The sequence below is a fragment of the Falco naumanni genome, chromosome 2 (assembly GCF_017639655.2).
Source record: "Falco naumanni isolate bFalNau1 chromosome 2, bFalNau1.pat, whole genome shotgun sequence".
NCBI lineage: Eukaryota > Metazoa > Chordata > Aves > Falconiformes > Falconidae > Falco > Falco naumanni.
The window spans coordinates 591,522-618,298 of NC_054055.1; the positions used below are offsets into that span (position 1 = coordinate 591,522).

At 48.4% G+C, this 26,777-nt stretch overlaps 2 protein-coding genes across 4 annotated transcripts in view; one reads left to right on the plus strand and one right to left on the minus strand.

Annotated features, from left to right (window-relative positions):
• Nucleotides 1–1,789: 1,789 nt before the first annotated feature.
• On the minus strand, nucleotides 1,790–4,250 carry LOC121083208 (olfactory receptor 2AT4). Its single transcript, XM_040583348.1, is given in 3 exon segments — nucleotides 1,790–1,964; nucleotides 1,966–2,731; nucleotides 4,232–4,250. Coding segments are annotated over 3 exon segments (960 nt in total).
• A 16,656-nt stretch (nucleotides 4,251–20,906) lies between these two features.
• SLCO2B1 (solute carrier organic anion transporter family member 2B1) overlaps nucleotides 20,907–26,777 on the plus strand; it is a 61,157-nt gene continuing 55,286 nt past the window's right edge. For 2 of the 3 annotated variants that reach the window (XM_040583800.1, XM_040583801.1), the window contains exon 1: nucleotides 20,926–21,010. The gene's annotated coding sequence lies outside the window, so the exon portion shown is untranslated. Of the gene's footprint in view, nucleotides 21,011–26,777 lie in introns of all 3 variants that reach the window. The other variant, XM_040583802.1, reaches the window with a different exon arrangement.

Here is a 26,777-nt window from a genome sequence, read left to right on the forward strand (position 1 = left end):
TGAAAACTCCACTCAAGTCAAACTAGAAGTGGTGGAGCTTTGTGCTGCAAGGAAATGTCAGCTCTCCCAGACCCAAAGCCCAGATTCTGCAAAAGATGGGACCAAGGGAAAATTAACGGTCTTTGGCGCCTACTCTCGAACAGAATCTAATCCTGGAAGTCCTCAAAGCTCATTAGAGACCTCCTGGTCCCACAAAAGCTCTTCAGGCACCTGAACTTGGTGTGCTCGTTAGTGCATCTGCAAGATACCTGGTGGAAACCTCTTTCTTGACATGTGTGCAGGTCTCCTGTCTTGTGAAGAGGGATCACTGCTTTTTTTGTGTGCTCATTAGCACACAAATCTGCCTAGATCCCATGGTGTCTCCTCATTTGGAGTACAGACCTATGCCCAAGCATGGTGGCCACTTTTAGGCAACCAAGACAATGTCATGCCAATGTGCAGAGCATCCTCCCTATCATGAATGTGGCCTTCAGTGACTCTTACAAGCTCACAGGTCCTGCTCACATGCTCATGATGGAGAAGATGCTCTGCTCTGCATGATAGAGAAATGTTTAAAAAACATTTTAAAACCAACATCCTCTACCCAAATCAACCGCTATGTTTAGATGAATTCTTTCTTAGGTATCTTTCAATGAATTCCCAATGTATGTGTCCATTTTTGGTGGTGGGCAGTGCAGGCGAATGGTCATGCCACATCCTTGACAGCCTGGCAGTCTTCTGCTCTTCAGCTCCCTTGGTACTCTGCTCAGAGGCAGCCGAGAGCATTGAAGGCTGGTCACAGGAGGCTGAAGGTGTTAGTGCACTGGAAATGGAGACCCGTCTGGTCTAACATGGGCTGTCAAAGCAATGGGTTGAATCTGCATCTTGAGTTAAAAATGTTAATGGAAGAACAAGTGAGGAGCTAGCCCAAGACTTCCCCCGAATCTGTGTTGCAGACCCCAAACACCTTTAACGAGCTTTGGAAGGTTATGTTAAACAGATGCTGTAGGAAAGATATATTTCAGTATGTTACTCTTAGAAAAAAACAGGCATGTCTCAAAAGGTCAGAGATGCTCATTTGCACTGGACTATCTGTCTGCTCTGGAGGAAAAAATGAATTAAATAAGCTCTAGATAAAAAATGACAGTTTACGATGCTTGGTAACATCTCTGCCTCAGGTTGGAGGTTCATGGTGTTTTATTGTCTGTTGCTTCACCGTGGCTTTCCTAGTGCAGGAACCTGTGAATCATGTGGTGGGATGTAAGAGGTGGCTGATAGCCCCGAATTGCACACAGACACCATTTCATTAATTGAATTTGCATTTTTAATTTATCTTTAACTTTTTCTTCAGTTCTGCAGTCCTGGAAAGTGATTTTGTACTTTCCTTGCCCAGGAGCAGCAGCTCAGGGTCACCTATGTCATTTGTAGGGAAAATAACTGCTTCCACCCCTGAAAGTCTTTAATGGAGGGATTAAAATAATGCATCCTCCACGCTGCACCACGGAGGGGAAAGCGTAAAGAAACATGGTAACGCTCTAGTTCAGCTTTATTTAGTGCATGCACAGCTTTATTTAGTGCTTCAGTGATTTAGTCACTGAAGGATAGAAACCAGACTGGAAAATTATAAATATTACAGCAAGTCTACTGAAGACTTCACAGAAGTAGGCTGAAATACGTGAACGTAGGATATGCCACAGCTCAGACAGAACTCTGAAGGTGACAATGTCTTTATTAACCAGAGGACTGAAATAATAAATAGCATGAGGCTTCTGCACTGCTGTAAATTTTACTCACATAAACTGTGTTTTTTTTAAAGGGGCAAGATTTTCAGGATAGACTTTTTAACTGCGGATTTTACTTCCTTGTTCCGTAATGTATAAATTAACAAGGGAGTCAAAATAGAGAAGACAATGTTGCTCATGACATGGACATCAACGGGGATGTCTGCTCTGTAGGACACATACGCCACAGAGAAATACATGTTGAAGCAGATGGGAAGTACATGTTGAAAAAGCTCTCATGCGTCTTCCTGTGGAGTTGATCTTTAGTACGGAGAGGATGATGTGGACGTATGAGAGGGTGACGAGCAACAGAGGGATGACCGACACTGTCATAGCAATGGAGAACCCCAAGAAGGTCTGGAAATCGGCACTGAAGTCTGAGCACGTGGCTTGTGCAACAGCCAGGTGGTCACAAAAGCAGTGGTGAACCCTGGCTGTGTGTCCATAAGCCAGCCGAGAGGTCTGCATGATGATGGGCACGGGTATTATCAGCGCAGTGATCCAGGCGCTCGCTGCCAGCTGGATGTTCATTCTTCTTGTCATCTTGACTGGGTAATGAAAGGGGCTGCAGGTGGCTTCATAGCGGTCATAAGCCATGACCAGCAGGAGAAGCGCCTTGTTTACCATCAACCCATGCAAACTGTACATCTGCAGATAACAGCCCTGAAACAAGATGGTTTTAGCATTGTCCAGGAACATTGCCAGCATTTTGGAGATGGTGGTGGTTATGAATAGCACGCCTAACACAGAGAGGTTAATCAGGAAAAAGTACATGGGTTTGTGGAGTGTATGGTCAACCACAACCACGGTGACGATGACAGCATTACCAACCAGGACCAGCAGGAAGAATAGCAAGAACATAATGAAGAGGGAAGTCTGGAAATCCTGGAGAGCTGGAAAGCCCACCAAGAAAAAGACTTTAGTGGAAGCATTGCTGCTGCAGCTTTCCGTGGTGGGGCTGGTCGAAACGCCTGCAGGGGTTAAGAAGGAGTAAGGAAGTAGGCTGATGTGCAGGAAGACATATCTCTAAGGAGCTTTGCAGAGGTTCTGCAGGAAAACACACATTGGATGAAATCTCGCAGAGCTGAGCACATTGTGAGCACACAGCTCAGCCCCTCTTGTCTCTAACCTGCAACTGAGATGATTTGGAGTCTCTGTTGATGATGCAGATTATGTCTGCAGATGGCACGCTCTTCAGCTTTGGGCGTGGAGGGCAAGGATTCGTCTCACCTAGCTTTGGGTAGTCTCCATGCAGAGCCCCTGCATCTGGACTGGTCCTCCTGGGTCCCTTTTCTGGTCTGTAGGGAAAAAGGGGATTTTGGGGCGTGCAGCTCCTCTGTCCCATTCTGCACCAAGGAGGAGATGAGCCGCACTATGGAAACGCCCATTTCTCTGCTCTAAGGGAATGTAGGGAATTAACTCAGCAGTAGTCAATCATCCATCTCTCTTTTGCTAGGTTATTACAACCTTTGCCACCCAAAGTCATTTTAATCACCGTTTTCCATACCTGTGTTACCTCTGGTTGGCTACTTGTGGCTCACTGTGTTTCCCACAGCCATTGCAGCACGTGGATAACATCTGCTGCTGTCGCTGAAATTCAGATGAAAATGTAGAATTTCTTTTGACTTCTAGGTTGTTCCCTGGTACATAAAAGGAAAGGAATTTTCACAGTAATTTTTTTGGCTAATGTAGGTCAGCATCATGCCTTTTACCATAGTAAGAAATGTTTCAGAGATTCATAAAGTTCAAAGACACTGTAATAAAAAGCTAGGAATAAGTATCTATCAGTGACTTCAGCTCAGATGGAGCGGTACACTGTGTGATGACTTAAAGCTCTCACATATCTGCACTTTACGTAATGTAGCTCTGAAATTGCATTATTCATATAAACTTGTCATACCTTTTGGATTTCTCCAGGATGGGTACGAAAGACCGTGCCGTACTTTTCCACTCATTTTACATGATGAGCTTTTAAGATTCCTGAGTTCCAAAGTTTTTCTTTCCTCTCAATAGAAATACTTCCTTTGTTGCTCATAAAGTTTTAATGCAAATCGGAAAGGACTATTCTGCCCAAACCCTATGGAATATGCTTGTTTACTGCAGCAAAATAAAACATTTTTGAAACTTCCAGCATCTTCTGTTCAATCCATGAAACAATTGCTGCGCTTTCATAGGCACAGATTCCTTTGGAATTTATCTCTTTTCTCTAACTTTGGGTAAATCAAGACTAAGATAATGTTCAGAAGAAAAACCATCCTTTTTTTCATTAGGTTTATGCTAAAAAAAAGGTGATATGCAGCTTATTTAAGTTTTTATGCCTTTTCTCGTTTTCTGTATCCCAATTTAAGAGAGGGGAAATAAAACTCCTTTGGAAATGTTTTGTGCTTGGCCACAAGTAGTTGAGAGTAATGGTTGGTCTTTTGCAATTTCCTAACATCATTAAATCTCTGGCAATTTTCAGATAGTTTTACCTTTCACCCAGAAATTCATCTCTGTAATCATATAGGAGAGATCCATTTAATATTACAGATAAAAAGATTTTCCACCGCCCTCAGATTTAAATACAATTGATATCTCGTTTACTCTCTACTTCTCATCTAATCTACCCTTCTCCATTTCTTTCTTGTTATTACTTTTTCTGAACTGGTAAGCTTCAAGGATGTAATTTGTATAAACAATGCCTCTCTATTAAAAAAACCAAGATAATTTATTGTATTGAATTAAAATTGCCAGCATGAATGTCCTTAAAATTAGCATTGATTTGAAGTTGTTTTCAGGCATAGCAGATCAAATTCTCCTTCTTTGGAAGCCTGTTGACAAGTATTGCAATAATATTTTTCCATCCTGGACCCCATGAGAAAAAAGTAAATCAAAACGAAACAATTAATTAGTCAGACAAGTATTATTGTATTAACAGAATAGCAGCGACAATAACTCACTTGCACTTTGAAGTTATAACAAGGTCTTCCCCTTCCTTAATGTTATCTTTGGTAGGAAGGGCAAAATGCCTGCAGTAATCAACCAGCAAAGCCACTACTGATATTGAAGGTGTTTGAAGGTGCTGCCCTGCTCCCCACCCAGAGATGCTCCCCAGAGATGCTCTCCAAGATGTTTTCTTGCCTTGAGCTGGGACAGCCACACGTTCTGTTCCTGATGGAGCGTCTCAACAGTTTTGAATCCCCTTGCTGCATGCCGCAGTTCACAGCAGGTGGAGATCGTACAACGGATTTGCATAGTCCGAAGCAGCAAAGGATGAGTTTTCACTACCCAGACAGAGTCTGTCGTGTGATGGAAGTGAGCTGTGGTGTTGAGGCCGGTAGAGAAACACTGGAGGAAGACCTGTCTTTCCTTTCCAGACCTGGAGGAGCTTCCCCTGGTTCAATACTGGCCCTTCCTTTGGCATTTCCTTTCCAATGCCTGGGTCACGCTCTGGAGGGTGCAAAAGTCTCCATCTCCCCCTCCACACCACCCGAGGCATACACTGATGGCGTAGTGCATGGCCAAGGCAGGGGAGCCGCTCTCAGGGAGGGCCAGCAGCAGCTCTCCCAAGTGCGGGCACAGCTCTAATACAAACACAACCACAGAGGATCCTGAGCAGTATCTGGTCTAGCTCCATCTCCTTTCTTCAGGATTTTTAGGTCAAGCCTGGTACATGGCTTAGCTGGTTGTAGGAGGATGGGAAATCACAAAGACAACGTGCTGGGCAATATCTCTGGCCGCTTGGGAGTTTCCTTGGGTACCATCCCTGCAGGTTGGCCCCTGGTTCTTAATTCCACCTCAGACAGGAGCCCAGGACTGCTCCATACACCGTGCTCAGGTATGTCTAGGTATGTTGGCCCATGTACAACCCCTTTACATGGACAACCAGGTGACTACTTCAGCTGTCTGTGAGCAGCCCATCTCCTTGCCCTCTCCATCCCTGAGACCGTTGCCTCTAAACCTCACAGCTTCTTCTTTTGGAGGCTTTGTCAAGCATGGCTGAAGCCAAGGGAAAAAAATGACAGCCCTTGAGAGCTGCGTGGACTGGGAAATCCAGGCACGTGGCATGAGAAGACAGTGCCACCTGGCTCTGTGGTCAATGAATGGAGACATTCCCTTTGAGGTGCAATTCATAGATACCAAACTAAACTCCTTCTCCAAATGACCTCCAGCACAAACATCCCCTTGCTCCAGGTGCCTACGTAAATACCTTCACTGTCCCTTAACTGTCTTCAGTGAAAGCTGTTGGATTGCAATTAGAGAGGGTTAAATCCTTTCCTGTGCAAATAGGTTCTGGTGCACTCAGGCTTCTGTGGTGCAGGATCACCCATGGACACCATACAGAAAAATATGGATTTGATTACCATATTAGCAATTGGTGAATAATTGCACCCACCTGCATCTCAGGAGCATCTAGATACCTAACAAAAACTCAAACCTGTCTCACTTCTTTTGCTCTGACCCAGTCATTCCTCCAAACTGCAGTCATGTCTTTGATAAATGAAAGAGCTGGAGAGCTCTGCTAGGTGGCGGGGTCTGGTGGTGCTCCTGGAGTGTATCCTCATCATTTTGCCCAGAATGATCCCTGGGAAGAGAATTCAAGCCAGAATATAGGTGGGGTTTAGATACCAGTTCCTTGGGTCCAGTGTCCTGAGGCTGAATCCTCAGACTGGGGGAGATGGGGTCAGCAGAGCATCACTGAGGGCTTGGCAAGAGGTTGGGATCTTTTTGGGAATGTGAGGACACAAAGACGGATCCCAGTGTGGTTTGCTGTGTAAAGTGTGAGATGAGATTCATGCCAGAGTGAGCCAGATAGTTTTTAAACAGAATCTTTGAAATAAACTTTTACTGTAATGGGTGGTTTGCAGGCATCTTTGAATCCTCAGTATTTTTTCCTAAATTTCTCACCCCCTGCCATTCTCCAGTCATGTCCTGACCAAAAGCCATCAGAGCCAGAATCAAGAAGATGGTGGAGCTGTGCAAAGTCCCCCCTGAATGGACTTAGTGCCCTTGACAGCCTCCAAGTGCTGACAACACTTGTTGAGGTTTTGGTGTGAGTTTCACACCCTCTCCATCATGTTTCTGCTGTGGATATATTCCTGCCGTCCACATCTCACTCCAGGGACTAACAAGGAGACACCAGCTGCATTTCCAAGTAGACAAACCCACATAACTGTGGTTTCCTGAGCTTAGAGTAGGGATGAGAAAAGTCTCCCCTACGTTTAGTCATTTGAACATATAGTTCTGATATTCTTCTAGAAGAACAGGTGATAAAATATCTCTTGTATGGCACGGAGGAGGAGCTCATTGCTTACTATAAACCATTCCAGATGTGATCTTGTCAGCTGTAATTTAATTTTTAATTACAGGTAGCTTCAGATGCACCCGCTATAGGTGATCCTGGGATTATCTAGCCTCTGATAGATAATTGATGGGGAAAAATGTTACAGGACAACAATCCTTCCCTCAGGATGGCAATTTTATTAAACTCCTCAATTTTGTGAAACACCCTCACCCTCAGGACTAATAGCGGCTCCGGCTTAAAATGTCATCACTGGCTTCCCTGGGGACAGGACAAAGTCACTCAAGGTGTTGGTTTACAACAGTCTGCTTAACTTGAATGTTGTATGGTCTTGAGCACACCAATGTCTGGTGGTATGTGAGAGATGTCCTCCCGGGAGTGCAGCTCTGTAGGACCCCAGTGCTGTCACCACTATGGTGTCTGCAGCTGGCTGAGGTGGGATGGCCATGGTGGCGGGAGGATGGAGAGGTCAGCACAAATGCTTACACCTTATCAGGTTTGAGGTCCCTGTTCTGGCCCAAGGCTATGATGGGTGAGATGCTCCCCTGGGGAAGCTCATCTCATTTGGAAGCAGACATCTGGAACAGCTGGAGAAGCTGCACCATGAAAATGCTACACATGAAGCTGCAGGGACTCGCTCAAGTGTGACTGGCAGATGTCAGCAAAGGAGGCTGCTAAATGCTTTAAGACAAATGACCACATCACCGAATTGTTGAGGTTGGAAGGCACCTCTTGAGATCATCTGCGTCACCTGCAGCAGGTTGCCCAGGACTCTGTCTAGTCAGGTTTTGAGTATCTCCACAGATGGAGACTTCACGACCCCTCTGAGCAACCTGTGCCAAGGTTTGGGTGGGGGACAGATCCCTTCCCTGTGCTACGGCTGACTGAGTAGCAGCCTTCCCGTGCCATCCCTGCTTCCCAAGCACATCTGGCCAGGTGTGGGACAGGGCAGCAAAGCTGTCAGGCAGAAGCCGACCAGACCTTCCTGAATGAGACCCTGGTGCTTCTTGAAGGCCAAGTCCTTTCACCTGGGAGCTCTCACTCTTCCTAGGGTGTGGCAGAAGAGCCAAGCTTCATGCTAGTTCAGCTCAGTTCATTACTTTTTCGTCTCCTTTTCTACCCTCTCTTTCCCTTCGCCTTCAGACTTGTCTGAGCTACCTTCTCCCACTGCCACATTGCTCCTCCAGCTCATGAACCGCTTCTCCTCTGCTGTCTGCCATTGCATGGGTCTCACTGGTGCTCCCTGTGGTTTCCACTCCCTGCTCAGAGCCCAGACACCACATGTCCCACCCTCGCCTTCCCTCAATCTGCAAATTGTTCTGCAATTTTTCAAAAACTGACAAGTTGCAAACCAACGCGGTTGCCACTCCTACCCTGTCCCCCCTTGCACGCTCATCTCTGGTCATCTGGTTTCTGCGGTCACTTCTTGGAGCACCTCTTGGTGCAAGAAGACCAGGGGCATGTGTCCACTTTTTGCCATGCAGGGGGCAGGATCTGGCCCTGCCCCGTGTACATGAGAACAAGTAATGTCAACACTAAGCCATGGTCATGCTTAGCGCAAACAGGGCAGGTAATGACTCTGCTTGTTTCCATGCATTTTCTAATGTACATTTTTGGGAACAATTTCCCACTTGAATTTCTGATTGCATCCGAGTGGACGTGGTGCCCCTGATGGCAGAGCTCCTGGGTCCTCGTATTAAAAATACTCCCCGTAAACATTCGGAAGAAGTTGCATTTCCAAATGTGTTTGCTTTGAAACACTCATTCTTACACTTGGGTGGCAACGCTGGTAAAAACAGCGAAATTGGTCTCTCCGTGGCTTGCAGCTCTTTGGGGTTTTAGAAATGTTTTTCAGAATAATTAATATCTAGGGACAGCGTAATCAGGGCTTGCAGGGCTGGTGCTGGAGTGTGCTGAAACCTCGGGGAGTCTGAGCCTCTGATTGCTTGGGTCCCAGTGAGCATGCAGGAAGAGCTTTAAAGTTTTAAACTTTTTATTTTGGTTTGTTTATTTGCAGATCTGACACATTAAGAAGTTCTGGGTGACTTGGTCTGTGGCGAGAGGTTACACTTTGGGCTGCTCTGCAGAGGTGGGGCGTCACCCTGGAGCCACTTTTCGTTCTCCCATAAGCAAACTCCGCTGTACCCTGTGGATGTCCCAGAGCAACACAAGTGCTTTCATTCTCCTAACTATGACTTGCCGGCAAATACTTTCATTTTCATATATATGCTAGATTTAAAGAGAAAAGCTCCAGTGAAGAATTCATTTATGCAAAAATTTCTTACATGGATGCTATCTGAAATAGATTTCACTCTTTCTGTTTCATTATTTCTCTGTTTTTAAAATAAACCATAAAAATAATAATAAAAAAATAAATTAGCAGTGTTTGGCCAAGAACATAAGAGCACAGCTGGTGCCCAGCCGTGTCAGATCATGGCCCAGCTCACCCCGTCTGCTGTTCACAGTGGAGATGCTGATGGGGAAAGCCCCTTCCTGGGCTCCTCTGCATTCACACTGCCCCAGAAGCCAACACTGTCACACAGCCCCTTCACCATCTGTTCACCGACCACTTGTCCATCAACTTGACTTGCTGGTCCTCTGCATCTCTACAGCCTTGTGGGCTGTAAATTCCCCTTTAACCTGCTGGTCCTCTGCATTTCTACAGCCTCATGGGCTGCAAATGCCCAAGATTCATTGCCTGCTGCATAAAACCAGGACTTCCCTGTTATAAACTATTCCTTTACTGATTTCAGTGAGCATCCCCTGGTCCTGCTGTTGTGTGGATTCACATATCAGATCTGCGTCCACCATATCTCCATCCTCTTCGCCCTCCTCCGTGCTCGAGCTGGGAGTGATCCTATATAGGAGCAAACCAATGCTTTTGGAATAATGAACCCAGTTTAAAAGATTATTGACCACCCCATTGATTTTGAATTCCAAAAGTTCTGGGTAGGAAAATACTCATTTGTCTTTGTGTGCGTAAAACACTGGATGTCACTCTTCAGCTACGCAATTTTGCCAAGTGTGCACAATCAATTCTTAATAAAATAGATGGATAAGGAAAGATTAATAAATGGATGTGCTACAAACAAGGTGAATGTCACAGTGAGATCTAATCAGTATTTGGATGCCATAAAAATGCATTTCCCTACAGTGCGTGAATCCTATACAAATCGTCCCCATAGCTCAAGTTGCAAAAAAGAGAACAGAGAGGGGTATTGGGGCAGGGTGAGGGTGACACCTTCCTTCCCCCAGTGTGTTTTGTCTGTGCACGAGGCATGTGCCATGCTATTAGGAAGGGATGAAAGAGTCAGTGATTCCCCAAAGCACAGCCGGTCTTATGCAGCTTGTACCCCATAGCTTCCCAGGTGCTCTTCGGGTGAGTGGCCCCAGATTTATAGGCAGGGCTGGGGGTTTTCTGTGCAGTGGGTTGAGAGGTGGGTGGTGGTGACTTGATTCACTGGGAAATTCATCTGAACAGCCCTGACTTTGCAGATGGGGAAACTGAGACTGGCAGGAAGCCGAGATGTCCCTAGGACCCGCTCCAGATGCAGGTGGCTGCAGTCCTAGCTCACACAAAACTGTGAGCAGCAAGAACCCAGAACTGCTGTTTGTTTTTTCCTTTTGCCTAGCTAAAAATTGACAGTTAAATTATTTTTCTTTTAATTATTTCCTCTCTTTGCCCAGAGATGTGCACAGAAATAAAATTCATTCCCAGCCCCAGGAGTCTCTGGAGAGCTGCTGAGCTGAGGGTTAAGGATGCTCCGGGCATCCGGACTCCGGGACTTTGCAGGCTCCCTGCTCGCATGGAGGGAGCGTCCTCCTTCTCTGCTCTAACACTGCCACCCCCCCGGCACACCAGCACACAGTTCCCCGCCTGGGGGGGGGCCCAGTGTCCCTAGGGCCCGCCCGATTCCTCCTCTTCTCTTGCCGGTGGCAGAAGAGGTCATCCATCCATCCTTCCTTCCATCCATCCGCCCACTTGCCCATCCCCTCCATCACCCATCTCCATCCCAAGCTTCAGTGGTAACTACCCGCTGATGCTCTGCATGTTCCCACCAGCTTTTCAGCATGTAAATAGCGCACCCCCCGTTATTTTGGGGGGATACATGGCTCAAGTGACTGGCACTTGGGTGGGAGCCCCTCACGCCTTACCTCCTTGCAGTGTCCATCAGGCACACAAACCCGCTGTCTGCATACAGCATCCAGGTTTTCCTCTATGGCTGGATTCGTGAGCGATGGACGCGCTTTTGACACCCCCTAGTGCAGCACTGTGAGCTAAGAAAGGGTTTGGGGTTCTGTCAGCACAGCCGTGCCTAGCACAGGGACTTGCAGCGATGCGCTGGTGGAGCAAGGCTTGCCAGGGTTTGCAGTGTCTGTCCTGGACCCACGGTGCAGGCCCTGGATGGGTTGGCTGGAAAAACCTTTGTGGCCACCAGTCAAGCCTCCTCCTCTGAACGGGACTGTCACCTGCATGGCTCAAGGCACCATGTCCTCAGAGCCTCCTTTGTTTTTTGGGTTTGTTTTTTTTTTTTTTTTGTTTTTTTTTTGTTTTTTTTTTTTTTTGTTTTTTTTTTTGTTTGTTTGTTTTTTTGTTTTTTTTTTTTTGTTGTTGTTGTTTTTGTTTTTGTTTTTTTGGTTTGGTTTGGTTTTGTTTTGTTTTGTTTTGTTTTCTATTGGGCCCAAAGGAGCTACCTGGAGGTGGGAATCTCCATTTGGTCAGGTGGAGCCCTATAGTGAGATGTGCATTGATCAGGGCCCTGCAGACCTCATGTTAGAATCATAGAATCACAGAAGGGTTTGGGTTGGAAGGGACCTTCAAGATCACCCAGTCCCACCCCCCTGCCAGGGGCAGAGACACCTCCACCAGCCCAGGTTGCTCAGAGCCCAGTCCAGCCTGGACTGGAATGTTTCCAGGGATGGGGCATCTACCACCTCTCATTAGGCAACCTAAATGCCTGAACTTGCACTGTGACTCCAGGGACATCCAATGAAGCCACCAGCAGGTCCGTCAAAGCAAACAAGAAGAGGTGGCTCTTCATAAGGAGTCCCATCCATCCGGTCATTAAACTCCTCCCATGGCATACTACAAGATAAAGCTGACACAAATTCAAGGAGGGACCTGGGATGTCAGTGGAAAAGAAAGTCAAGGTTGCTAAATAGTGACCGTCCTGACTCAGGGGAATGTTGCACTGTAAATGATTATACTCTTGGGGCCACTGTTGGACCATCTCAGGGGTGGGCTGCTGGCCGCCTGGACATGGGTGTCTTCTTCTTAATTGCTCCTGCAACCTTGAGAGCTCCTTGCAAGCAGGACGGTTGCTCAGATGTGGACATTTTCTTCTCCTATTTAGAAAACCCAATTAGTCTAACTTGATGAGAAGGGGCCATTGTGCCTGGGAGGTATTTTTCTGATGTTGCTGCAGCTGAGCTCAGCCCTTTGGAGAGGTGGCCAAGTGTCCTGCTCATCGGAGGCTTTCTTGGCATAGAACAGAGATCAATGATGGAGCACGTCAGCTTTCCTGTGAGACTCAATCATTTGGAAATCAAAGGAAAAAAAATTAAACTTCAATATTTTGAGGTTATTCCGTGTCATCCTGCTGAGGCAAAGGTTGTGATGGAGAGGACTTCGGAGCTTGCTGAATGTCACTGCGGTGCTGCCCATGCTGTCCCTCCTTGGCTGTCAGCAGCAGCTGGCTCTAAGCTTGGCTTATCTCCGCGTGCAGCTGGCACAGTGGGGCTTAGTGTGGCTCCTGCCTGTTTTCTCAGCTGCTTTTGCTCTGCGCTATTCCAGATTTACAGCCTCTTGCCATGACTTTCCAAACCCAGCACTGGAAATGACACTGTCCTTCAGTCTTCTAAAATAAGGCCCAAGTAATTTTAAAATACTGAAGTTATCCAAGCACTCCCCAAACCCCTCTTTCACCATTTGTTGCTCCATCCTTTCCCCTCCACTGTAGGTGTCCACTTTGCTTGCAGCTGCTGTTGACCTTTCGGTGAACATTGATGTGAAAAAAGCCATTAGGCGGTGTTGGCTGGCAATGCCACAACGGAGCAGAAGACCAGCTCCTCCCTGGGCTTCCTCCTTTCTGTGCGCTGGTGGCTATCCTTGCAGCTCTGGTGGCTGTCCTTGCTGGCTGGCTCCCTGCTATGTGCTCCTGCTGCTCTTCAGTATTGTCCCAGCTATCTCACCTGGTTCCCACCTTCCCTGGGCTTCCTTCTTGGCTCAAAGCCAGAGCACCAGCCCACACTCTTACAGCACTTTCCATCCACCCCTTGAATTAAAAATCCCTCATTTCTGTAAACTCCAGGTTTTTTGACCCTGTTAGCTGCCTGCAAATCTTCCTCCACCTGATCTTTATGGCTTTCTAGCAGACCCACACAACAGCATTCATTTTCTTGTCCCTTCTCCTAGGGGCTTGTAGCCAGTGTAATCCTTGGTGTGGTCTGAACTCCAGAATAAATCTGTACCTCTGTGATGGTACCGAAGCCATCACACTCCTCTTTTGCCCCTGTCTGCCCTTCCTGAAAACATTAGTCCTTTTTCTATTAATATTTGAGTTACGTGAATTGTTTCACTGGGTCTCTAGTGGGTCAGTAGGAGACATTGACCCAAGTAAGTCCAGGCTTCCAGCTCTTCCTATTTCCCTCCACGCTCCTTGCACTGAGATACACCTGGGGTGCTGGGTGGACTGACCCATCATCATCTTCACCGCTAACCCCTCTTAGGACTAACCCTATTTCTGCGTGGGTCTAGGTCCTCATCTGGGTCCTGCTCCTTCCCTGCTCTCCCTGCCTGCTGCCTTTGCTCCTCATTCAGGATTTATGGATGAAAGCCAGTGAGTGTCTGTGTGGAGAGCTGCTCATCATGCAACCCTCTCACATCTCCACTGGCCTCCTTCTCCCTAGCAAAGTCTGTGCTAGGGCAGAGCAATTTCAGGATGACTTTTGTTATTATTGGAATTTCCTGGTGAGGACACAGTAAAAAAAAAAAGAAATTAATCTTTAATCTGCAGTATTGGGGGGAATCCTGTTTGGATTCTGCTGGAACTGATCTGCCCTTCCTTGTCCCCTGCATTCTTGCAGCATCACTCTCCAGTTTCAGCGATATCCAGCTGGTGGCATCATGGAGAGCAAAATCCCCAAACCCTTCTCTTCTCCCTGGAGTTGTCATCTCTCATGGGCTGCATTTCTTGAAGGACCATATTTCTCACTCCCACACATTTTTAACTGAAATTCTCCCAGATGGAGTTTTGCAATGTCAAAATGATTTTTTAAATCACTTTAGCCCAAACAGGATGTCTCTCCTTGCTGGGCCATACAGCCTGGCTTTGCCTCCCGAGGACCTTCCCATTCTACAGACCGACCACAGTTCTTTCTCATCCCTTTAAATTGGGCTGGGTCTGGCCTTGGTGGGATTACATTTCAATTGGTAGGTGACAGTAAAAAATCTTCAGAAAAAAAGAAAAAGGGTGCTGGTGAAAATGGGAAGCATTCAGTGCTTTAGCAGGGCTGTAATAGCATTTACTTGCCTAGCAATTTATTTAGCTTACTGTAGTAAAGACAAAGTGTATTAAAATTTAGATAACTTTGAGGGCTGATAAAGGCACAGTTCTTCTAAGGATTTCTGTGTATAAATTCATGTAAAGTCTCACTTCAATAATAACTGCAAATTACAAATGCTTCCAAGAAGCAAGAACTCGTTCAATTATTAAGCACCCGGTGGTGCCTGCCTTGAACTCGCTGCAGTCTGGCTCAGGGACTAATTACTTTTCAATAAGATCCTTCTTAGGAGAAACCCTGCCCCCCCTCATAGCAACGCTGTGGGCACTCAGGTCATTAGAAGCAATTAAGGCTAATTGTTATCCGGCATGGACAGAACAGCTTTAGGGAATGGCAGGAGATGGCAGGACCTTGCTCTCCCCATTAGATGTAGATCAAGCTGCCCACACTAGGCATGGTCAGGTGGCTGTTTCCCATGCATTCAGCTTCAATAATTCTGCTGCCATCACGAACACCGTTAATTAGTATCCATCTACAGCCTCAGCAGAAAGACCGCGTGGGCAACAAAGGTGTTTGCAAAGTACCTTCTGCAGTTTAAAGCCGTGCTGAAAGGGTGGCGGGTGTAAGTGCTCACCCAGTGGACATCCTCGACTAAGGGAAGACTTTGCTTTCCACGGTGGCCCCGCTTGTATGATGTACTTCATAAAGAAAACCAAACAACCCCAAAAACAAACAAAAAAAAACCCAGAAAAAAATAGAGAACCAGATGTTCCTCTCAGTGCATTCTTGCTATGTGCGTACTCAAGTTTTAGCCTTTACATAATGCCATTAGGTTTTCCAATTAACACGTAGCACTCAGATGTAGTGAGGGGTGGAAATCTGGACCAGACTGCAAAGGATCATGACTTGCAAGCTGTTTTTTTTTAAAAAAAAACCTGAATCACAAGCAGCATGATGGCCTCTGTCCATAGATCACAGTCTCTCTGACACCATGTCCCCGAGGAGTGAAGTGCATTAATAGACTTGAAACTCTCTGAGAAGTGCATCTTGTGCAATTATGCAGGAACATAAATGCTCTGAGCTCAGGCAGCCTCTGAGTGCGGCGTTAATCTCTTGCTGGAAGGTTTTCAAGTCAAAGCATATCCTTCAGGAAACGTTATTCCTTCTGTGTTATTCATAAAACCCCATATTTTGAAAGACTTTCCATGACTGAAGGCATCTCACACATCACAGGCGATGCTGTCCCAAAATAGTTACGCCCAAGGGAGCGGGCTGGCAGTTTTGCAAGAACAGAATGGGGGAAAGTTGTAGTTTTTCCCTTTCTTGTTTTCCTCCTCCTTTACCCAAGGCAGGATTTCTCTCTGCCTTTTCCTAGTTATTGCTGCAGATGTCGAAACCCAGTTCTGTCGCAATTTTCTCTCCCATGTGTCTCTATAGCAGTGCCCATTCATAAGAACTGAAATATCAGCTGAATATATGTATGCCTTGAGATTTCCCTCCTCTGCTGCTCTACAAGCATTCCAGGATGAAGTTTGGAAGCAAAATAATAAGGATACTTCTCACTGCGTTTGCACAGCCCGTGAGATTCCTCTTTCTTCAGGACAGGAATGGAAGTCCCGTGGCTGAGAGACAGGAAAGGAACCATGAGTTCAGCCTCTGGTTTTGTCTTTGGCTTTCCTCTTCTGAACTCAAACTGCATCAACATCTGTGCTACAGCTGCTGACAGCCCTCAGTGCGCTCCTGCACGCATTAAAAGGCAAGGCAGGGATTCAGAAAGCAGCTTCAAAATGTATAGAAGCAAGGTGGCTAATTACCACCAGTGGACTCCAGCCACCCCGTTTAGATCCCAGCTCTGCAACCAATTTCTGCAGAATTCAAAACATTTTTGTCTTGGATTTTGGCTGGCTCTGAGCTGAACTGTAAAATCCCAGCCCTAGTCCAGCTGTTTTTTCCCAGCCCCACGTGCAGAAAAGGGTCAGCCTTCAGCCCCACAGGTGATGTCTTCCATCTCCCATGCAGGACACTGAGCTGCTCCTTCGCAAGCCCAGCTTAACTCTTGGACCAAGAGCAGAGCTGGAGTAACCAGCAGAGCCTGGGCAGATAGGAGCTCACTAACATGGCCTCTCCCAGGCTGGAAGTCCTGGTTTATTCATCCGTAGATGTCTGTAATTTCACAAACAGGAGATTTTATCATGCCTTTGCACAGGATAAATGCTGCTGTCGTTTGCTGCAAACTGGTTTTAATTGTTCCAAGAAACACTTTTTCCACCGCATCCTCCAGAGAGTTTGACGCCGCTGAAGTGGCTGTAACGAGACTGGTGTGGGAGCACCTTGTGTAGCCCAGTCTGGCTGTAGTCACGGGGACTCCCTTAATGCTTGGTTTTCCATAGGAATTATCCTTATCACTTACATGAGACGCACTCAGGGTCTGCATATCCAAATATTTGAAGCTCAAAGGCTTGCAGCGACCTAAAAGCTGGAAGAGCTGCAGGAAAGCTCTTGGTCAGAGCGTGGCAGTAGCAGGCAGGAGACAGCACCAGGCTGGGAGCCACCGGGCCAGCACACCCAGAGAAACACTCCCTTTCCAAGGAGTTCATGGGCTTTTTTAGAATCCTAGAACAGTTTGGGCTGGAAGGGACCTTAAAGACCACCTAGTCCAAACTCCTGCCATGGGCAGGGACACTTTCCACTGGACCAGGTTGCTCACAGTCCCATCCAGCCTGGCCTGGAATGTTTCCAGGGATGGGGCACCCACAGCTGCTCTGGGCGACTCTGCCAGTGTTTCGCCTGCATCCCATTCCCACATGATGCAATACCAAATCATATTGCTAATTCATGTATAGCTAATGCATATATAGCTAACTGAATTCCCACAGCCCAAGGGGGTGGTGGCTGCTGTCCCCTCCTCACACTGGGCTGTGTGTGACGGCCATGGCCGGGCTGCATGCCCTGTGGCATCTGTTAGCTTACAGCCAAATTCCCCTTCAGCTCTAATGCTTTGCAGAAAGCTCTTTGCACCCTACAAAGGAAAAGATGGGTGAGCAGCTTTTGGGGCTGCAGGAGAAACCTGTCTGACCATGGAGATGCAACCTGGTGCTGTGCCAGCGAGCAGCCAGCTTGGACCATCGGGGCAAGGATGTTTTGCTGCAAGGAGGTGATACTTCTCTGCCTTCCAGGGTGCTCTGCCAAACACCCAGGTCCTGGGGTGAAGCGGCAGCCTTGTGCACGTTGAAAACTCCTGCTGGCTCACAGCAGCTAGAAAGAGAGTAAAAGGAGTCAATAGATGGTGCTCTTCTTTCGTGCAATGTCGCAGCTTGATATTGCTGCTGGAAGCAGTGTCCACCTTTCCCTGCTGCTCTCTGGGCATGGGGGCTGATGACCCCCTTGTCTGGGCCATTTTGGGTGTCTGCACCTTGCTCCTCTGCAGCTGGAGAGTGTCCTCTTCCCACCGGGCTATTCCCCCCTGTCAAAGAGCTGCGACCCCCTACACCCAAATTAACCATGTTTTGTGGGTCCTGGGGGACTGCCTGTGTATGCTGCACAGCCTTTCTGGAAAGAAAGGAGTTATGCAGCTGTAAAATATTAATAGGTTTTTTTAGATCTAATAATGCCTTCCTGTGATACTGCAGTGCCGACGAGAGCTGATAAAGTTTATTTTCTCTGCAGTGCATTATCTGTCTGATGCAGCCCTGCTCGGGAGGACAGCTCAGGGTCACTTGGGCGAAGAGTATTTTTGAACGCACTGATTTGGCTGTCTCCTACTTAGCAAAATGCATCTCTGCTGCTAGGGCTAATAAAGTGCTTGTTTAATTACTATTTAATGAGCTTGTGTGGGGAAAACAGATAATCTTCCCTTCAGAAACATCAAGCCCCTCCGCCCAGCGTGCCCCGTTTCCCATGGCTGGGCATCCCGTCTGTCAGACACCATCAAGAAATACCAGGAGGAAAATGTGACTGCACCTTTCTCAGCTGCTGCTGCACCACGACCCTGAGTTGGAAAATATCCCATTTGGACTTTCCATCTGGGAGCTTGTGGCTTTTGGGATGAAAAGAGAATGGGGAACCCACCAAAGATCTCTCCATCTCCCCCAGTACTCGTATTCTCCTTGGATGTGACTTTGCAGCTGTCCTGATCCCCAGGCTGCAACATCATGAAATACAAGTGTGAATTGTGAAACCTCGCCTGGGTTTGTGCACCTGTTTGCAGTTGAGACAGCCCCAGACACCAATGCTCAGGGCAGCGGAGGCCGTGTACACCCAGGCATCCTTGGGAGAGGCAGCGGGAGGGACCAGCAGCAGCACCGGGGCAGGGTGTGTTGTTCTGGCCGAGTGGCAGCAGCAGGTGAAGGGGTGAATCCAGTCCTCTAGAACTTTGAAATAATTTGAAATCCAGGTTTTGGAAGATGTTCAAAACAACCTCTTTGTTGTTGGTGTTTTTTTTTTTTTTGAAAAAGATGTACTCAAATGGTTTTTATGGAGACTACACAGTGAACTTGGAAGATGCGTGCAGGCTAAGGGTGTATGATCCACTGAGAGAGCAGCAGCTCATGGAATCTGATGGTATTTGATCCTGAAAATGTTACCTCCAGGGACTGTGGGTTATCAAGCCAAGCAGTAAAACACATTCAGCATTAACTGTCCAGACCAAACCAGCCTTGTGTTGGCATCCTCTTCATCCCCTCAAATTTCAAGGGAGGTAACGATGGCCACAGCAGTCCTGGAGCCCTACCAAACCTGTGCTCCCCTGGACCGAGGGCATGAGCCTCGAAGGATCCATAACTGAGGCTGTTCTGCTAAGACCTTTGCTTTCTTGACCTTTTTCCAAGTTATCAGGTCCCTGAGCAGCCTCTGGGCTTCCCACTACCATGGCACAGTAGCAGGCAGAGAGTGAAAGGGCAGGGAGCTGGAGATGGACTGTCTTCCCAGTCCCACCTAAAAGCTGTATAAAATCAAACTCCGCATCTGAGCTAGTGCATCTGCAGATGGTCACAGAGAGGTTCCTGGATTTTCTGAGCAGAGAAATATATAGGCAGAGTTAGGGCTGGTGGGGAGAGCCAATTTTCCCAGTCAATGGTGGGAATACTGAATTTTGAAGCTGCAAAAGGCCAGTGAGGCCGGAGGTCCAGAGGATGAACATCCAGGACCTGTTTTGAGAGAGGCAGTTTATGCTGCTCTCTGGAGAACCTGAAATATCTCCAGCTGTGTTTCGTGGTGGTTCCATCACCTTCTTCTGCAGAGGTGACGGAGAACAACATCCTGGAGTGGATCGAGCCTCCGGAGTGGGTAAAGATGAGCATCCTCACTTGGGTGCCTGGATGTATTTCCAAGCCCACAGGTTAAACGCAGCACCTCCAGCCAGCTCCTGTTGAGGACCACATCCTCACACTACATCCCCCTGCCTCCACCCAAAGATTGCAGGTGTCCCAGGCTGTGATGAGCTAAACCCCCCTGTGATGAGCTTTGCCTCTCTGGTGGTGCTCAGCAGTGGGTCTCAGCAATTCCAGGTTGTAGGACAACCTCTGTACCTCTGCTCACACAAAAGGGACAACCGAGTTTTTCTTTGCCAATGCATTTCCAGAACAAGCTGATAGCTCTGTCTGCTTTCACCCCACACCTCTGTTCATGGTGTCTAAGTGCAGGCAGCAGCTCATCTCCCCCATCTCTCTGCAGCACAGAGATGGCCAGGGCCAGCTCCATCCGTGGCACACACGGGTCCACGCGTCCCCATCCCAGCCGGCAGCAGATGGAGCAAATCCAACAACCAGGGGAGAGGAGGAGGAACAAACAGCGAAGGCTGGTGGGGCTGAGAAAGCACCAGAACTCCAAAGAGACAAACTCCAGTTTGCCTTTGACAGCTTTAACGGGGGCTGGCTGTTTGTTAACTCCTCCAGTTCTTATCTGGAAGTGCCTTAGTAATTAGTGCAAAAAAACAATGGGGAGAGATATCGAAAAATAAATACTCTGGGGTTATATAAACAAACGCTCCCAATCACAAATCCCAGGCTAACACCACAGCTTCATAAGTTAAAGAAATAAATGCAGATAAAGCAAATGGAATAAGAAAATGAATGTAAAGAAAAAGCTCTAGAGGGATGGGACCCTTTGCAGGGAGGAGAGCCAGGAGATGGAAAGAAAGCAAAGACCGGTTTGGAGACTGGGACTATTGTGTAAGCGGTTTGCAAAGCCCTGTATCAGCAAACCACATGGGCAGCTCTGTCATTTTTGGATTGCAACTTCAGGAGAAGGGAAAACGAAAAAAAAAATAAATTCCTATTGACAGAGATTGCAAAAGTTTTGGTGAAAATGTACTCCGGCTTTTGAAATTGCAGCCTAAGCCCCACCTCCACACACCCATCCCCACCTCCAGGCTGGGAAGTAAAAGTAGTGAATGGCCTCAGCAGCCGCTGGCAGAGGAAAACTTTTGCTCCCAGCGCAGTGGGACTGGGATCGGGAGAGTCCTGAAATTGTGAGTATGGCAGCAGCTGCCCTCTGCGAGGAGATGCTGAGGATGACTTTGGTACCGAGCTCTGCCTCCGAGCGGCAGGGCGGGCTGGGGGTCTGCTGGATGCGAAATTTCTCACGCTGCTTTTCCTGAGTTGTTTTGCAAGACTCCTTGAACCCTTTTGGCTTAGGAGCTGGATTTTCCCAGCAGCTTAAAAGCTAAAGGGGGAAAAAAAGGAGCGACTACAAATGTTCTGCGCGCCTGTTGCGTTCCAGCTTTCTGCACATGTCTTTTGTCGCTTCCTCTCTGCTTGCGTCTATTTATTTGAGTCTTTTTTTCCAGTAAGGCAGCTCCACTTATTTCTCCCTTTGCAGGGAGTTTTCCCATTCCCCAAGGCTGCCACTGTTGGTTTGTCTTACAGGTTTGCTTCTCCTTTGACAGCAGTGCCCATTCTCACCCCGGGTCCTGGCAGGCTCTCGGGGAGGATGTGTGGACCTGGCCTGGGCTGGGACCCTGTGGGTGCCGCTTGGGGACCCTGGCCAAACCCAGGCTTCTCCGGCAGCACGTTCCTTGGGAGAGGAACCGATTCACCCTGACCCAAAGCAGGATCACAGCGTTGGTTACAAAAAGCCGATGTGACCTCCTGGCTCTGAGAAAATCGGTGGAGGGAGCAGGGGAGGGTTAATGCCGGAGGGAAAGCCTTTGTGCAGCTCTGCAGCTGGGGGTGAAGACGCAAACAGCCCATTGATCGAGGTGATGGAATGCAACTCTCTTTGTCATGTGCTTTTGCTGCTCTGGAGAGGTGTGGGTTTAGCCTGGGGGGGAGCCCCGTGTTCAGGGCTGAGCTGCTGCCTCTGCTTGCTCCCGCCAGCATCCTGCTGGGTTTTTTTTAGCTGGTCTGGTCTGAGTGAATCAGGCTTCTTGGTTTCTTCTGCCTCTTGCAAATGTTGGAGCAGATGTGTCCCTTAAACTGTCCAGTGCTTAACAACCTGGAGGTGGGGTAGCCTCCTGGGAGCCGGCTGTGGGATCAGCTTGTCCTCCCTGAAAACCCTGGTTTTTAACAGGTTAGAGGTGGGATTAAATGCTGGAAGCAGGCACCGGGCTTTGCACAGCCCAGCTGATCATGCGTCGGCCGTGCTTGCTGCTTCTGTCTGATTTTGGCTGTAGTGTTCCTGGTGGGCATGGGGACATCAAGGCTGGCTGTGCTGTGCTGGGATGGGGAGGTGTCCCACCCTGGGTGGGGGCTGTTGCACCCCTCTGCTTCCAACCCCTGTGGACCTGGTCAGCCAGGGGTAAGGCTGACCCATCCCTGGCAGCACATCCAGATTGGAGAGAGAGGGAGCAGAGGTTTGTCTGGGGCGACCTCAGGGCACAGACTCAGGGCTGCTCAAGGATGCTTTATGTCTGTGTGCAGAGGTGGTAGAACCTGTTACTGCTCCAGTTCCTGCGCAGGTTTTTCTTCGCTTAAGAGGCACGTGATGCCCAAGGCTCCCTGCAAGGTGTGTATGGGTGCACCCTGGGTCTCTTATATCTCCGGTGGCTTTGGGCAATTCCTGTGTCAGAAGGGCACATCCCTCCCTCCCTCCTGTCTCACCGGGATATGTGTCTAAGGCACCTTGTCACAGCGTGCATGGATTTGCAGCCGTGCCATGGGCTTTCTCCAGCTGGAGCCCCTGCAATGCACTGGGAAATGGGTGGGATCCCTGGAACCATGATGCTCTGAGGTCCTGCTGCTTCATGTCAGACCCGAGCAGGCTCTGAGCTCTTTACTGTTGTGCTTAGTGCACCAGTTCCAGAGCAAAAAGGAAAATCCCAGTCAAGGATATTGGAGTAAATTAAAGGTTGCCCAGAGCAGCTGTGGGTGCCCCATCCCTGGCAGGGCCCAAGGCCAGGCTGGATGGGGCTGGGAGCAGCCTGGGCTGGGGGGAGGGGGCCCTGCCCCTGGCAGGGGTGGGACTGGCTGGTCTTGAAGGTCCCTTCCAGCCCAAACCCCTCTGTGATTCTATGAAAGAGCAACAGCAAATGAGGCAAAAAAGAGAGACACTTAGGGCTGGTTATGAGCAGCACCAAGGGTACCCAACCATAAAACCAGGCCAGAGCTGAGCTGCTTCAGGAGCTTATCAAAATTCATGTCTATATTTCACCCTGTGAGCTGCATATGACAACCTTACCCAGCATCCGTTTGAGGCAGTGCAGTGCAGCTTGTCTGCAGTTGCTGGTACAGCTCCAGCGGGCAATGGAGCATGCTTTATCCAAGCTCCCATCAGGATCTGATTTCTCAACAGTGGTCCAAGCCATATCGATCCATTCCAGAGGACCTTTTATCAGTTGTGTGCAGAAATTTCATGACTGATTTTTAATTTTTTTTTCCCCACTCCCTGCACTGGTCTACGGTGTCTTGTGCTCAGGGACAAGATGCCAGAAAGGTGAAAAACATCAGAAAGGAGCATCACCTCCCTGCTGTGGCATCCATGTGGCACCCATCTGCTTTGCCATGCACTAAGAGGCAGCAGCTATTGAAAAGCCGTGTAGCCTGAGTGGGGGTTTGCTCCCCCACCTTGTTTGCACAGACATGTACAAAGCTGTGCTCTGCTTTGGCTAATTCCCTCATAAAGTTTCTGAAAGGCTGTTAGGGGAACCACTGACATCAAGCTTGCTGTGAGAGCCCTCCTGACTCCCAGCCCTCCTTTTTGTTATTTATTATTTGGTTATTTTGCAACGTACTCTAATTTATCTTCATTTTTCCTCCTACTCTTCCAGTTTTCTGGCTTTTGCCAGCCATGCTGCTGGGCGTGGGTGGTGTTCCCAGGCTCTGAAATGCTTCGTCCTGGCTCACCCGAGCACTCCTTACCCAGCCGTTCAGCTTTGCTGGGCTGCTTAGTTTGCAGCAGCAACCCAGGGGTCTTGGGGGACCTTGGTCTGGTCAAAAATAGATCCTCACCCCTCCCCTTTCAATGTGGTTCCTGGCTCTCAGTTTGGTCCCAGTGCTTCCCTGGGGGTGCTGGTCTGCACCATGCAGGACCTTTATCCTGCATGTGCCCTGGCTTAACCTATCCGGTGGATTAAATGCTCCATGTCTGGAGCCATTACCTTGCTAAATGTGGACCTGAGGGATGGCTTGGGAGCCTCACTACCCATCTCAGGACCTGTCGTTAGCCCCAGGGTTTGTGGATTTTCAGAAGAAGTGGAGACAGCAGCGTAAGACGCTGCAGAGCAGCAAGTGGCATGGGGAATTTCTGGCTTGAAACATGATTCAAACTCTGCAAGGCTCTGAAATATCCTCTGGGAGAAATTGGTACTGGGTGGATGGCTGGAGAAACCCTGGGACAAGATCGCTCCCAGGGATGTAGGAGAGGGTTCGCTGCTGGCTGGGTACCGGGCTGCAGACAGACAGCTTGGCCGGCGCAAGCTGCAGGTCCGGGGACTTCCAGAAAACAATCTCCATTTTCACTGAGCTTCCTTGATCTGTCTGAGCACGCCAGCCCATAACTGCTCTCGAGGTGAGCAGGAGATGCTTCTTCCACAGGGTGGAAAAAAAAATTGGCAGCAAAAAGAAAAGAAGCAACAGCCCTCCATAATAAAGATGATATTCTGCAGTCCATTAATATTAAATAATGGAAGAAGGACACTTAGTTGTGACATGAATTAATTTCCCCTGTTGCCCAAAATATCAGTGTTTCTTCCCTTTCTCCTGCCAGATCCAGCCCCCTCAAGAGTTTGTTTGCTCCAGCACTTGCTTCTGGTCCCAACATAGTCCCATAATGTCACCAACTCCCTTCTACTCACAGCATTTCCTCCTGGGTGTTTATAAACAGCTCCTCTTCAGCTCTCTTTTGCTGGCTAAGGAATTTTTTCACTTCTCCTAAGCTCTACTCTCGGTTCCCCATTCCTCATAGCAGCACTTCTCTGCACCTACCCTTCGATCAATCCCTCTCGCGTGTGGGTGGCCGGCATGGTTTCCAGCTCCCAGTGAAGTAAATCTTACTGGTCTCCTCCTGGAATCTGGCAACACTTTGGCTGCTAATCAATGGATTAGCCTGGAGAGAGAAAAGAGCTGCTCTTGAATGTCCCATGGAAACAAATGGGTAGGAAGTAAGTGAAATTGGTGTATAGGTGCTCCTCACGCAATACTCACGTCAGCGCGGGGGATCAGGTCCATGGTCCTGGGCAGACCATGTGTGCAGATGGAAAATCCTGGTTTGGGTGTTTTTGGTTTTTGTAGAAGTTGTAGATTATATATATATATATATATATATATATATATATATGTATATTATATATAGCAAACAACATCTGGATTGCTCCAGGAAGGCTGTGCACAAGGAAGCTCTTGGGGCTTTCACTCAGGCTGTACGTTCAAGGCACGAGGCTTTTGCAGTGTCTCCTGCTCTTCGTTTTGCAATAGCTTCCCCTACAAAAAGTTAGTTTTTCTCACCAGAGCCTGTCTGCATCTGTCAGTCACTGAAGCCCCCCTGGCCCCTGCCTTTTTCTTGCTTTCATACATTTCCTCCAGCTGCTCCTTGCCAACGGCACTGCAAAGTCCTACAGCTCTTTAAAAATACTCATCTTTCCCTATGTCTTCCCTCCTGTCCAAGCATCAGTAACGTATGGAGGAAAAAAAGTACCAGGAAGGTATTTACAGTATGTAAAACCCCAGATTAGAAAAACTCTGGTTTGTGGTCACCTTCCTTCAGATTTCTATCAGCAGATGTTTCTCCACAGGCTCAAGCACTGTGTCTGCAGCCTATGGAAAGGCAGGTCCCCACTGGGGAACAGTTTTTTTCATATTTCATTCATCATTTTAACTCCTATCCTGGGGTCTTGATCTGCTTGGAGGAGAGACTGTGTCCCTGCCAAACACACAGGAGGTGGTGCTAAAATAGGAAATCCCCATCGAGGACACAAGGCATCACTTTTTGGTATACACGCCACATCTGCTCGTCCCCCATACAAGAGTATGCTCAGCATCTGGCACGGTCTAGAGGAGAGGGCTAACTTTCTATTCAATACACTGCCTAAGCTCTTACAGAGGAGTAAAACTTGCACAGCTGTGAGATTCCTGTCTGGCAAAATCTTACACATCCACACGTCCTTCAGCTGAGCTGCATTCACCCGCAGCGCAGCTGCTGGCACAAACCAACCCATAGTTCACACGGGGAGGAACAAGGGCAGGAGCGCGGTGAGGTTTAACGAGAAGTTGCTTTTGCACGGAGCGGGATGCATCCCATGAGAGCTTGGGAGGCAGCAGGAGCAAGACGGTGAGTGGAGGGTCTCTGGGGTACTGGACCCCGACAGCCCCATAGCTCTGGCAGCCTTTGAAAAGGAGACCCTGCAAATGATTCATGTCACTAAGCAATTCCCAGCCTTGCTGCTCATGTAACTCACTGAGACTGGGGACCCCAGCCCCAGCGCCTCCCTCGCCTGCACCCTCTGTGATGCCTTCCCTCTGGGCTCTGAGCTGCTTTTGCTCTCAGGTGCTTTCCCCTCTGGCAGGCAAGACCACCTCAGCCTGTGCGGCGGGCACCGTCTTCTTCCCAAGGATGCACGATGATGGCGACTGCCACCACGAAGGTCCTCCAGCACATGGGGACAGTCCCATGCTGTGCTCATGGCTCTGCCGGCCTTGCTCTGCAGAGCTGCAGGAAAGCTGTGTGCTGGCTCAAAAATGACCACCCAAAAGCAACCCTTTTTTTTTTTTTTTTCGGTGTGGAGACCCCCTCCATTTTATCTTGCCATGTGTCCCCCCCCAAAGGAATGAATGCGACTGCGTCTGATCTCACCTTACCTCAGA